Raw genomic sequence first — 14,535 nt, forward strand, 5'->3', positions numbered from 1 at the left:
GAATAACGAGCATTGTGTTTTGCTTTAAAGCTTTGTCACCAATAATTTATTATGTGGGCACAACACAACTGCAAAACCATCTGGCCAGAACATTCTTTAGTGATGTGATACAAGCTCCCATTTCCTGGGCTACAATCATCTTTGCTATTCTATGAAGAATTTCTCTTAAAGGAAATACAGGCTGAGGAATCTTCTACCACCTCAATAATTTGGAAAGTATGAAAGACAAACCGGGGGGGGGGGGGGAGGGGGGAATCCTTCACCCACCCACAAGACATTACACTACATGCTTAATTAAGAGATCAGTTGATTGCTAAATAAAGCACCATCCTCTTCATTTTTTAAAAAAAGTTTTAAAATGGAGTTCTGTATGTTCTGCTAATTCCTATATAAATAAACCCTTGGTTTTCTTGAGTTCATCCCAGTCTTGTAAACCCCTGGAGTTAGAGAGTTGCAGGCAATTCCCCACAATCATCAAATTAATAATTTGGGGCAGATGGGGGGGGTGTGAGGGAGGGGGGAGAAATGATTTCAATAGCAAAATGTGACATGCGTGGAGATCTGCATGGCCCCATCTTTTAAACCAGCACTTTGGGCACCAGGAAGAAGTTCCATGGAAAACAATTTTCCCAGGGACTTTGAGGGGCTGGGGCTGGTTTTTGTGCACTACCTAGATCCTGTGCACACACAGATGAGGTTTTGCTCACTTGCGTGGCCCGATTCCTAACATGCCACAGACCGGACCAGTCCACAGCCTGGGGGTTGGGGACCCTTCTTTTCAACAATATCATCCTTCCTAGTGCTTGCCCTATAAGCTTCCTTCCGGAGAATCAGCGGGCCCTGACCTTCTTGGCTTTTCAGAAGGCTATGAAGATCTGTTTTTTCTCCAGACATCAGGGCTGGAATATTACTATTTTAAGATGAGTTCGCATGTAAATTGTCTAAATAAATTCATAGTAAAAAAAAAAAGAAGTAAGTTTCACTAGGTATACCCATGGACTAAACACATCTGGATCCCAGCCAAAATTACCATTAACTCAGAAATGTTATTGATTTCAAATATGCATCTGAGATTTTTAAATTCACCACCTTTCAAATATTTTTAAGCAAAGTAGAGACCAAGTGACAGAATAATACGTATTTTGTGGTCTGGAAATCTACCAACAAAAATCTTCCCAAATTTCACATTTAATATTCAGCTGCAAACATTGTGCAAACTGTTGGAAAAGGTGCGTTTTTGCTAACCTTATCAATGGGTCGGCAGTTTACAATTTACAAATAACACTATCAAATACAAATACAAATACAAATTTTAATTTAATCTACATAATTCCTCTTCATGTTTAATATAATTTTCCTATGTATTGTGCTGCAATGGATTGTTACTGTTATTAAACATCACAGATATTCAAATAATTTAGTAAGGAACAAATTGCTTTGGGATTTAGATGGGGATTCCTGTGTGGTGTAGTTGGTTCACATGGTGTGGTAGGATGGAGGGTTTGTTGTCACTGTGTGTTGGGGGGAGAGAGCACGGGGGGAGGCTCAGCTAATCTCAATGTACACATGTTGTACTTTGACAATAAAGGTTTGTTTATTTATTTATTTATTTAAACTCTAAAAAGCTGGCATATCCCAATACACTCTACCCACTAATATAAATGGGTCACATTCATACCTGCCCTAATCTGAACATTAAACAGAGTAGAGCAGTCACAGAAGATGGGAAACCCACATACAAAGCTAAATTAAAACCTTTCCTCATATAGCTGTTCAGATTGTACAGATGGCCCATAAAACTGGTCGGTCGATCAAAGTAGTGTTAAGAATTGATGTTACCTTGATAGTACATAATCAATTTAAAGCTGGCAATTATAAGGACAAGTTGTTTAAAATGATTATTTTAATAAAAATTAGCTGGAGTTGCTAGCTCAAGTTACACAGCTAAAGTTAATGTTGGTGACACTCTGTTTTCAGAGCCTTCACCCTTCAGCTGTTCAGCCAGGCAACAGATGGATCCTTATTGCAAAGAACAAGGTCAATTGGTTGGAAGATTCAGTTTCAAGATGAACAGAAATGACTTATCTGGATTCAAGGAGAGGTGACTATTAGATGACTATTTAAATTTATTTATTTATTTATCTCTGAAACTATTCCCTAGATGGGGAGTATGACTCCCTCAATTCACACCAGAATGCTTATATCCAGAAGGCACTAAGTTGTTGAATATACTTTAAAAAGATATCGTGGAAGACTGAGTTTCCGTACTGAACTGACATACAGTTTTATTAACTGACTTTGGTTAAATTGGCTACAATTGTTTCAACTGGTATTGAGCTGATCCACTTTCTCCGGGAACCAACATAGTTGAGTTCATGCTCAGAGAACACATTATGGCTTTATGAAATGTTTTTCAACCTTAAAAACTTTACAATAATATGTGGACTTCAACTCCTAGAATTTAATAGCCAGCAGGCTCATTTTTTTTATATTGTTTCTGCTTCCAACTTGAAATACTCCAGATGTTACTGTTCTCAGAATTCCTATCCAGCAATTTTAGAAGTTGAATTTTAACTCACCTGAAAGGCTCCAAGTAGGCCTTTTGACAATAAGAAACTGAGTATTGTGGACTAAAAGCAGGATCTCAGAAACCGCAAGACTCCAGCCTTCTTTTATTCATGAGTTAATTAAGAATGAGTCTCTGCATTTGAATCTCTTCTTTCAGGGTGTTTTAAGCCCAGTTTGCGTTGCTTTCTATAAGATGAGCTACTAACACATTTCTGTCTCATCTATTTGATGTTTATGTCTAGAATTCGTCCTATTTCTCAGCCTCCTCACAACTTCTCAAAAATCTCCTGGCCATTTCAGTCACAGTTAATTATAGGAACTTTAAACACTATGCCATACAGTATTTAAAAATGTAAGGCACATTTTAATTGCACTGGTATTATAATAAAAAAAATGCTGTTGTACTAAAGTGAAGAAAGATGAAATGATCGTTGTCATAGTCATACCTCCCCTTTAGATTTTCAAGTTCCCGATGATGAAGCATACTTCTCATGTGCTCATCCATCTCCTGAAAAAAGTGAGAGAGGCCATAAATAGGAAGGAAACTATTTATGTGAACATAAAGAAATCTCCCCTGCATATCCATAACCAACTGAGCTACCACATTTGGTCCACCTATGGATTCCAAATGGTCTTCTAAGATACAAGTGAATGGTCGAATACCTGAATATTATTATTCACTATTGGAGCTGTTGCTAGTATCAGTTTTCTTCTGAATTTATAGTAGGTAATTCTTGACCTATGTAACCATGTCCTAATTTGCTCAAATGAAACCAGTAAAAAAAATTGCCTGTGCTTTCCTGTCATTTGAATGACTTATATATTTATTTGTATTCTGCCTTTATTATTTTTTACAAATAACTCATACTGGCAAACATATCCAACACACTTTTATCTCCCTTTTCCCCTCCACAGCGACAACACTGTAAGGCAGGGCTTTTCAACCAGTGGTACGGGTACCACCTGTGGTACATTGGCACCTGGCAGGTGGTACACGAGCATCCTAGAAAAGTGGTAGTGGGGTGGTGGTGGAATGAGCTGAACCGGTGGCAGCACCGCACAAGCCTGAGTGAAAGACGGCTGGAGCTGCAGGGCTGTCAGGGCACAACGGAAGCGCCAGGATCAGCGCTTCTTCGGGGCTGCCAGGGCTCAGCGGAAACGCCAGGATCAGTACCGGACTCCAGCTGGAGCTCGGCGCCGATCCTGGCGCTTCAGAGCCCAGAAGGAGCGCCAATCAGCTGGAATGTTGCAGCAGCTCCAGGGTCTTGTGATTTACATTCAGATGCTCGGCAACTGATTCATGTTTATGACGGTCACAGAGTCCCAGGGTCATGTGAAGTGAACAAAACCTGCTGCAACCACCCAGCAGACGGGGGGGGGGGAATAAAAACCAAACACCCCCCCACCCCACCAATCCTCAACAGAAATGCTCACAACAATGAAAACCTCGGACAGGAGGAAGAGCGCCGCCGGGCAGGCAGGCAGGTGTCTTGCTCGGCTGTGGCTCGGGGGGCACTTTTTTCAGTGCCATTGTAACTTTGAACAGTCACTAAGCAAATTGTTGTAAGTCAAGGACTACCTGTACTTCATCACTTTTTTCCTTTTGGGGGGAGGGAGTCAGCAAGTTTTTGACACCTTGCTAGGTGACTGGTGGTACTCGGATGTTGCCATATCCTAAAAGTGGTACGATGGGTGAAAAAGTTGAAAAGCCCTGTTGTAAAGTGAATAGGGCTGAGGGAGTATGTCTGGTCCAAAGTCACAACTCACAGTCTCTGGCTTTCTAGCCTGGTGCCCTTAACCACTAGACCAAACTGACTATTTTTATTATGTCTGTTAGGAATTATGCTTGGTAGGAACACATAAACTCTAAACAAACATGCAGGACATAACGCACACTGCATAGGGAAACATTTTTTCCTTCTTTGCTGTATCTGAGTTCCAAGCAAGGCACTAGTTCTATTTCGAGTTTTCTACAGCAGAAATACACAACAGGAAGCTCCTGTGGCACAGACAACTTTTGAAAGCTTCCGAAAACTACTCAAGTAGTTGCCACCAAACTTTATTTTTACTGTGACAAAAGATGAAATCTATTTATTATACAGTGAGTGAGCATATTAACTGTATTTAATTAATAGGAGCCTCTTTCTACTTTTGGAAGGCAGCTACAAGCATTATCCAAACTAACAAGATTCAAATATCAAGTGTGACCTTGGACTTGGAAAAATAAAAACTTCTATCGTAAGCTTTACATTTTCTAACCAATATATAATATGAAAGTTTCTTGGAATGGTGCTGAAATTTTATTTTACCTTTTTTGAGCTGTATACGATGTGACACAATATACATTTTCGTTCTCGGACCATAGTGAATTCTTCAAAAAGATCTTACCCAATCCCTACAAGTAGAAAGCAGAATATTCATTAATTCTTTGCCAGATTTATAATTTTCCAAATATCACTTTTAATAGAACTATTCAATTCAAAAAACATTTTATTTCTACTTTCTTATTCACCTGATTATGTCTAAAGGAAGACATAAACATCTCTTTGACTCAGAACTGTTTTTCACAGCAGCCTTGCTTGCACATTCTCCATCAATCTTGAAGTCAAGATTCAGAGCCACATGGATTGGATTAGAAGAATAATAATACAACTGAAGAATTTAAACACAGCAAATAAAATTAGCAGTAACTTCCCTCCTATAACAAGGGTGTCATTTAATGACATTTTTAAAATGTTGCCTGCTAATTATTATTTTTTTATTCTACAGGAAAAAAAATAGATAAAGAAAAACTGAGAGAATCAGGATATTTATCCTTGCAGTACATAATACGCTATACTTAACTATGGTAAGGACAACAATTACTCCAGTCACACATTTATCAATTTCAAGAAGCAGCAAAGTAAATCCTTTTTCCAGAAAAAAATGATGGGTTTAATGCTATTCAATTGACCATATTATAAGCAACTCTATACATTTCTAAATATTAGAATATTAGCATATTATAAAGAACATGAATCTTTCTTAAACTTAAAGGTAAAAATAGTGGATGTTTTCCTTGGGGTGTACAATCTCTTATATTCTCTTATATCAGCATTGCTTTGTTGTTAATGAATTAATGTTCTTCATGTGTTGCTCAAAACTGTTTCAGAATTTCTGGAATTCATTTAGAAATTACTTCTCCAAGTGGGGAAGTAAAATGCTTAAAACAGATAACAAGGTCAGTAGAGTAGGCTTATCTTATTTCACCCGTTGGCAGGCTAATTAGAAGTGATGTTTCCAAGCAGATCTAAAATTACATCTGCTTTGGCTAATTAGAAATACAATTGTATCTGACTATGCCTGAGTGCAAGAAGAGCGTAAGGGTTCCGTTAGCTGCCCAATCAACTTCAGCCACTTACAAGAGAGGGCTAAAAATACTATCCAGATTCAACTGCTATTGGCTGTCACTATGAAAAAGCAAAAGCAATAGTTTTTCCTCTGCAAGGGATTGCTCAGACTGCACTCCAGAATTAAGGTTCCCAAGCTCTCGTCAGTTTACCCTGCAACAGAGAAAAATAAGTTGCAGCTCTATAATGTGTAACATAAAAAACACAACCATGTCATCAGAGGCATCTACTTGCCCTTCTCTTAAAGAAGAAAGGGGAAGCAATATTAACTGAAAACACACTATTACTAAAGGATATATGGTGATGGCATGAGCTTGATGGAACCATCATCAAATCATTTATTGGAAATTTTAAGATTTTTAGATTCTTGCATGGACAAAAAATTTCAGAAAAAGGCAAAGGAAGTAAGAGGTCTCAGTAGTTCAAATAATTCCTTTCCCCCCCTTAGGCGCTCTACTAACCAACATAATTTTAATCTATTTGTGATATACTGTGAATCCACCAGATACTCCTCAAATTATCTTATAGTTTTTATAGCTGGACTACTTATATCAGGAAGGTCCCGGAGATATGGACCACAATATATCCCAAGCCAAGTAGGCTACAGGTACAGCACTTGGACAGCAAAAAAATAACTGAGAAGAGGTAGGCATCAAAGAAAGAAAAATGGCAGACTGTCACCAGTAAAAGGAAAAAAAATGTATTGAGCCCACTGTCAACAACTGCATTAGAAGCAAATATAATTTATTAAACTAGTGTGCCACCCAACTCTCAACAAATCTGGGATCATCTAGAATCACTCCCAGTGTAGGTCTAATATTCTATAAGACACATATATACTTAAATTTGTATATTTCACAAGTGTCTTATTTTGGTGGGGTACCTTGGTGTTTTGAGACACATTTTGCAATCTAAACAGAAGCCATCCCTATATCCTTTTGAATAAACAAAAAAGATGAAAAATATACATTTAATGCTTGACTTACAAAACAGTTACAGCTAAATAAAATTTAAAGAAAAACTAATGAATGAATTTGAAAGTATAAGTTCAAAATCAATTGTAATTTTTTTATTCTAGAATTAGTCTAGCTGTACTATCAGCGCATGATGTATTCATGGTTAATTATTCTGCAAGTATGAGACAGAAAGAACAATAAATCATGAGCTTCATTTTACATATTAGATAATCTTTATTGTCATTTTTTTACTGTGGACATAATGGCACACATTAAAAATGAAATTTAGTTGCTTGCTCTCCAAGTGTACACATATATAACATACATTTAAACATACTATATACAACATATGTATAGACCTACACCCTTACATATAAGTAACATATAACTATTAATCACTGTCCATCTTGAATTTGCTTAAAACAGAAGTGAGGGCCCCTAAAACACAACTCCCAGCAGCCCCGAGAACAGGGCTAATAGTGATGGATGCTGGGAGTTGTATTTCAAGAACATCTGATGGGTCATAGGCTCTGTACCTGTGCCTAAATGATTGCATGTATAGAAAACTTAATGACTTCACAACTCTGATTTACTTTCAGGAAAAAAATGCCCTTCCAGAAGATGAAGAATCTTAGTATATTTCAAATCCTGGAATATTTATATTTCATGCACATTTGATAATTGATGTAGGAACAGTCATCACCCTTAAGTTTAATAAAGGAGAGGATTTGCAAAATAGTCCAATTCCTATTTTTCCAATAGTGTCTTTACAGGCCTAAGTAAATATAGACTATGAGGCATCTTCTCATAGAGTATTTATTTTTTCAGAATACAAAAGTGCTGATAACATACAAAATCCTGCCTTGCAGTACCTATATTTGGAGCATGGGATTTTTCGTATTCTTGACTAACCAAGCAAAGAAGGTATTCCAAAAAAAAAATAAATCTGAAAACTATGGGAAAGTGGTATCAGCACATTTAGTCCAAGAGCTCAGCACAGAAAGAGAACCACATTTTAATGTATTACATAGTACATTTTTTAAAAAAATCGAGACTTACTGTTTAACCTGAATCCAATACAGAATAATCACTGTTTGGGAATTTTAATAAAATACAGCATGCAATGGTGGCATACGTACCTATTAACTTTTGTGCCTTAGCACACCTTGGAACATTGGCCGTAAAGATAATGGTATTTAAAAAATGTTTATATATATTTACCATACAAGTAGTCCTTGACTTACAATCATAATTGTGCCCAAAATTTCTCTTGCAAAGCAACACAGCTGTTGTGAGTTTTGCCCCATTTTATGAACCTTGCTTGCCACAGTTTTAAGTGAATCAATGCAGTTATTAAGTTAGCACACAGTTGTTAAGTAAATCTGGCTTTGCTTCTCAGAAGGTCACAAAAGGTGATCACATGACCCCAGAACACTGCAACCGTCATAAATATGAGTCAGTTGCCAAGTGTCTGAATTTTGAACACATGACCATGGAGATGCTGCAACGATCATAAGTGTGAAAAAAAAGTCATAGGTCCATTTTTTCAGCGCTACTATAACTCTGAAGAGTCACTAAACAAATGGTTGTAAGTCGAGGGTTATCTGTACTGGGTTTTGTAAAAAGTAATGTGCTCACAGTTGCAGCTAAGATTGAATAATCACACATAATTTGGGTGATTGCTATTGGTAACTTGACCCAGTCAAATTATATTTTGTGAAGAAAGAAGTAATCTAAAGATGCTAAAGAGTATTCACTTTAGGAGTTATGTAGTACTTTTCAAAAAAGTATGAATAATATATAAAATGAGAATCTTATTTAAAAATATGGCTCTATTTTAAATATACAACTTTTAAATGATGTCGGAATCAATATCCACAGGAGCTCAATGTTATATCATCCTTTGTGATTATGACATTTTTGAAAAGCAGCAGAAATAAGCTATACTGAAAACTATTCCAGAATATACCTCTTCACATTCTATAACAAGTCACTTAACTAAAGATACTTTCCCCTTTACTGACTCAATTCACAAACTTTTCTGAGTTTGAAGTTACCCTGAATCATAAACTAAACTCACAGACTGAATTTACATAACACATAAAATTAAAAAAATCAAGTTGGTTAATTTGTAGCTGAGTATATCATGTGTACATAGCCTATATGGAAGTCTAAACAAGTTTCCAAATTATACTAGCCTTCTGGCGTGTGAGGTAGCAAAATTAACCACCATTCCCATATTTATGCTGCTTTGTGAACTGGGAATAAAAGGAATTTCTCTAAGTATTTAGTGCCTTTCCTTTCAAGCCAATTAAAAACTGTTTCTTTAGTAATTTCCACTATTAATTTTTTGAATTCTTGACACCTGAATTTGGCTCCAGTGTTTGATAAGAACTACTGAACAGGATACATAGTAGCAGTTTTATTAAATTGCAATCCAAATATAAGGATTTATCATGCTCTTATTTCTTCGATACTCCCATTTATGCATTTATCACAGGTTATGAGAGCTTTGGGGGAAGCAAACCTAGTTTTGCAACATTTCCGAACTTTATATATGGCACCTATTTTTTATATATATAATGTTTTGGTTTAAAAACAAAGAATGTTAACTTGCAATAGAAACGGGGATTCGTTGTGCTACAGTATTAGGTCCTCGGCTGCTTTTCAAACTTCTGACGTTGGTTCCTCTTCAACCGATCCTCAAAGATTATTTAACTACTTTCTAGCCTACTCCAAAAAACAAAAAAGCTTCACACACACCCCAACCCCGATAAAGTGCTACCATCATCAACAACCCCCCAGTCCGGGACTTAAGCTCAGCTTCCACCTCATACTTTGAAGGGCGAAGCAGTAACAGCCCGCCTTGTGGGTACTTACAGATCGTATCCGCCTCATCCAGCCGCGAAGCACGAGCGCATCCACCCAACACGATGGGCTACCGAAACCCCGCCCATTGCCGGTGCAGCCTCCTCCGGAGACCTGCAAGCTCGACCCAAAAGAGAACCGCGCCACAGGCCGGGAGCGTCTTCATATGGTTTCAACCAATCAGAGAGCCATATTTTCTTTTCGTATGCATTCTGGGAATAGTAGTTTGCAATCCGGAGAAGCCGGTTTTGCAATACCATAGAAACAGGAAATGAGTCCCACTGAGCATTTCTGATTCAAACAAACGGAGCGTGATGCATTTTGGTAGATGTAGTTTTTTTTGGTGGGGGGGTTACCTTTTTTCAGCAGGTACTTTATTGGGCTTGTACTGCGGGCCATTGGTTAATTCGGTTCCGAGTGCTGTCTGAATGAGATTTGCGTAGAGGAAATCACCTTTGCTCCTTACTCCAAATAAAAAAGGCGTGGCTTCAAACTAATAGCAGTTGACAATGTGAACTGAAAATGAAGGTTTTCCAGACAAAATTGATATATGCAGCAAGTTTTCAAAGGGCTTTACACTACCACAGCAGTAACAGATTACCTTTGAGTGTTTTTAAATAAAACGAAAAAAGTCCCTTTTAAAAAATTCAGCTCCTGGTGATTTTAAGCGAAACATACAGTATAATTATCTTAACCAGAGGGAAGTGCTTTGACATCGCCTTTCCTGTTTATTCAGTTTCTCAGTGTAACTTGCAGTACAGCCTTGGCATTTCCTGCTGATTTTCCATGCATGTAAGGTACTTGCTTGGCTTGACCATGTTTAATTTTCAAGCCCAGTCTAAGTAGCTTGAAAAGATACATGATACATAAACACTAATTTACCCAACATCATAATGAATACAAAACTCTGGAGTATGAATCACAGTCATGCAGATATTTCCTATTTATTGATAGATTACATGTGATTGTTTCTAGCTTTGTAAGATAAAAGGCCCATAGTTTATTGCTGAAGCTCTGTTTTACAAAGTACCTGGTATCAGGGTGACTATTAAAAACCTGCTACAACCATGTCATCATTTTTTTTTTGCTAATTTAGACTTGAAAATCTGGATAGTGCTTCTGGAAGCTTGCAAAAAAGGATCTTTTTAAAATCAAACAACTAGCACCACAATAATAAAAAATAACAAAAAACCATGTGTATGTTGAAGAAAATATTTTAGCATGATAGATGGAGGAAGATTATTTACTGAAGTTACTGAAATTCATTTGTGGATAACTGGCTTTATTAGTTGTCTCCTATTAAAGAAGTAAATGTCAGATTCATGAAATCAGAATGGATATTACTAAATTCATATTTTTATATTCTTACACAGGATCTACATGAAACAATAGAATAACTCATAATTATGAAACCCAACAAGCATGGATCTGGTGTTTTTGCATCACAATTTGTTAGCAGTGCTGATGTTACCAAGATGGGTAATAAAACAGCTGCAAGCAAACAGCAAAGCAGAGCACTAAGGGCTACACAATTATTTTTACATGAACCCATATGAAATCACCATCAAATTACCACTCACATTACCCTGATATAAAAATAACAGAAATTATTGGCTCAAGGCATGGATTTTTTGTTGTGTCTGGACGGCCATAGGACAGAGACTCAGAGACGACGTATGTTAATCCTTTTTATTTGAATACATCATGGCAGAACTGCCCCTTCCTCAAAGGTACCCTCTTATATAACATTTCCCATCCCCTGAAGTCAGCCAACCCGATCTCTCAATTCTCCCGCCAGACAGGTATCACCCAACCCGGTGTCCACAAGTTCCTGCCGGACAGGTTGACCAATCAGGTCCCCTGGCTGCTGCCCCCAGGTGGACACGTGACCTACATAACACCCCTTTCCCCCCCCAACGTGAGCACATCTAACTAATTTTTATATCTGGTTATTCCTTGGCCCTTCTAATCTCCGCTCCTATCTCACATAATCTTTCAGGTATGCCGGAGTTCTGTGAGCCCTGGTTGGGTATCTTCCAGGTGGTGTGACCGACCTTGTTGCCCTTCCTTGGGCCTGTACAGTTGGCGCTGACTGGCTCCCACCCCGCGGCTGTCCTCCTAACTCTGGGACTGAGGTAAGCTCCCTCGTTACTGTCCTGTTATCTGTATCTGTTGCCGTCGGGCCTATTGTTGTTGACTTTGGTGGCCTTGTTCCCAGTTGTTCAGCTGACCTTGATGTTGTTGGCTGGTATGTCTGCATTGGTGGTGTTTGCACCTGGAATGGTTCGATGTGTATGTTGCAGTGTTGTTGCTGGGCCTCGTTATGTAACGGAGGTTGTTCCGCGGTTTGCTCCTGCAGATCACCTGGATGTGGCCGGTCTTGCCACAATTCCTGCATTTGGCATTCCGGAACCAGCACCCAGCTCTGGGATGATTTCCCCCGCAGCTGCCGCACTTTAGTTCTGTGTTTTTGTACCTGTTTTCTCTGTCCTTCTGCATTCTTGTTGATGGAGTCGTGGGCAGTCTCCTGTACCAGTCGGGGTTGTCGCAACGGTTGGTCCTGATGGCTGCTCTCTCAACCCTTTGGGTGACTTCATCGGTCGGTTTCATATTCGTAAACCTCCTCTCCACCCTCCACAAGGCTTCCGTGGTGAATTGATCCACCCGCGCCATTGCTGTTGTGGGGGGGGTTCCTGTTGGCCGGTCGCTTCGTAAGTTAGCAGCTCGTCCAGTACCTCCTGCAGAGTCCCCGTGGGTTTGGCAATTATCCGGTTTTGCAATTGCTTGTCTCTGAGCCCTAGGACTACTCTGTCCCGAATTCTCACCTCCAAATTATCATATCTGCACCGGAGCGCCGCTTCTCTCACAGCAGCCACGAAGTCTGTTATGGACTCCCCTTGTTTTTGGTTTCTGTGCTCGAAAATTCTTCTCCAGAAAAGCTTGGAGCATTTTGGTGTGAAATGCTCCTTCAGCTTCTTTTTGAGCTCTGCATACGGCACGCTGGCAACTGCTGCTGGCTGGCATAGCCCTGCGGCTACTCGGTATACCGTTGTTCCGCTAATGGACAGTAAGGCTGCGGCTTTTTTCTGATCATCTGTCACGCCGTTGATCAGTAGGTAGCCTTCGACTTGTCCTACGTAATCTTCCCAGTCTTCGGGATGCCTCGTGTCGAACTCCCTCACTGTTCCGAACTGGGCCATTCGGTTGCCGCGACTGTTTCCGTGGTTTTTTCCTCCAATACTTGCCTCGGCTGCGTGCGGCATGCTGACGGCTATTCGAATCTCCCGCTTCTCGCAGTTCCAGCGGCTGCGTGGTTGTTCGCTTCTCCGCGCCTACAGCGATCCCACCTTCGTCGCCACTGTTGTGTCTGGACGGCCATAGGATGACGTATGTTAATCCTTTTTATTTGAATACATCATGGCAGAACTGCCCCTTCCTCACAGGTACCCTCTTATATAACGTTTCCCATTCCCTGAAGTCAGCCAACCCGATCTCTCAATTCTCCCGCCAGACAGGTATCACCCAACCCGGTGTCCACAAGTTCCTGCCAGACAGGTTGACCAATCAGGTCCCCTGGCTGCTGCCCCCAGGTGGACAGGTGACCTACATAACATTTTTAATGAAATTCATTATTTTACATGGGAACCATCATAAACAATAATCAAAAAGAGAAAGGCATATGACTTCACAGAATGAGCTTTGATAATCATAAATCCCATTAATTATGACATCCCCATGCCTCTCTATGATTACAGTATTCCATTTTACAATTAGTAGCTTTATGCAAAGTGGAGAAATAAGAATGTATGAGCCAAGGAAATTGAAGGCAGGAGATTAAAGGGGGTGGGGAGGAAGCTACAACACAATTCATTACAATATATCTTTGAACAGTACCTCTGTATCTCTGCAAACCATCCTTGCTTCCAACATACCAATACACCGATTCATAAATTGCCTTTTATTCTTCAGTATCTCCCTTTTTACATCCCACATCTCCCTTTCTGAGGATATTACCAACTCTATCCAATTCAATCTATTTATTTTCCCTTCATATTTCTGTTTTGCAGTTTGATCTTTATTCATTGTACTCTCATGACCAAACCACCTCAATGTGCTGCTTTCAAACAGGTCACCCACTTTTGTATTCAATTCAGTGTATTCATTTAACATCGATTCATTCTTGACCCAACTTTATTACATTCACTTTTAAAGCATTTTTGTTACCACTTTATTCAACTTATTTTTAGGTTTCTCTTAATGTATACTGCTTTAACAATTATATAAAAAACAGGCAGAAGTATACCTCTTTGACTACATCATTTCAACTGTGTTTTGCTCTTTACACATTTGATGCAACCTCTTTCATTCTCAGATCATTGCCACATTCATTTTCTCATACTTTTTTCCTTATCCATGATTTCTTGCACCGCATCATTTCACCAAAGATACTTTTTCATAATTCACATCTTTTGAGGTACTCCATGTTTCTGTATGTAACAATCAATCATCATTTTATATTCAAGGAGCAAATATAGGAAAGAAGTAGATCCGAGTATGTAGAGTATTAAATTTTGTACCAATTATTGTTGTCAAATGATCTTCAGTTATAGACTTATTTAGAGTCCATTGCAGTAGCCCAGAGAAGAGGTATGAATAAATGTTACAATGCTCTTACATTTCAGGTAGGGTTACAAATAGCCACCAACCAAAGCTGACCATTCAGCAATAGCTGTGAATTCATGAAAATCACCAAA

At 38.9% G+C, this 14,535-nt stretch overlaps 1 protein-coding gene across 2 annotated transcripts in view; it reads right to left on the reverse strand.

The window, feature by feature from the left end:
* The window catches only part of ZNF106 (zinc finger protein 106), a 43,664-nt gene extending 33,816 nt beyond the window's left edge, over positions 1-9,848 (reverse strand). For both annotated transcript variants that reach the window (XM_083350569.1, XM_083350568.1), the window contains exons 1-3: positions 9,794-9,848; positions 4,878-4,963; positions 3,015-3,076 (exon numbers count right to left, since the gene is read on the reverse strand). In XM_083350569.1, coding sequence (XP_083206695.1) covers positions 3,015-3,076; positions 4,878-4,931 — 116 coding nt within the window. In that variant the 5' untranslated portion in view covers positions 4,932-4,963; positions 9,794-9,848. The remainder of the gene's footprint in view (positions 1-3,014; positions 3,077-4,877; positions 4,964-9,793) is intronic.
* Positions 9,849-14,535: the final 4,687 nt, after the last annotated feature.

Source organism: Vipera ursinii, assembly GCF_947247035.1.
Source record: "Vipera ursinii genome assembly, chromosome: 1".
NCBI lineage: Eukaryota > Metazoa > Chordata > Lepidosauria > Squamata > Viperidae > Vipera > Vipera ursinii.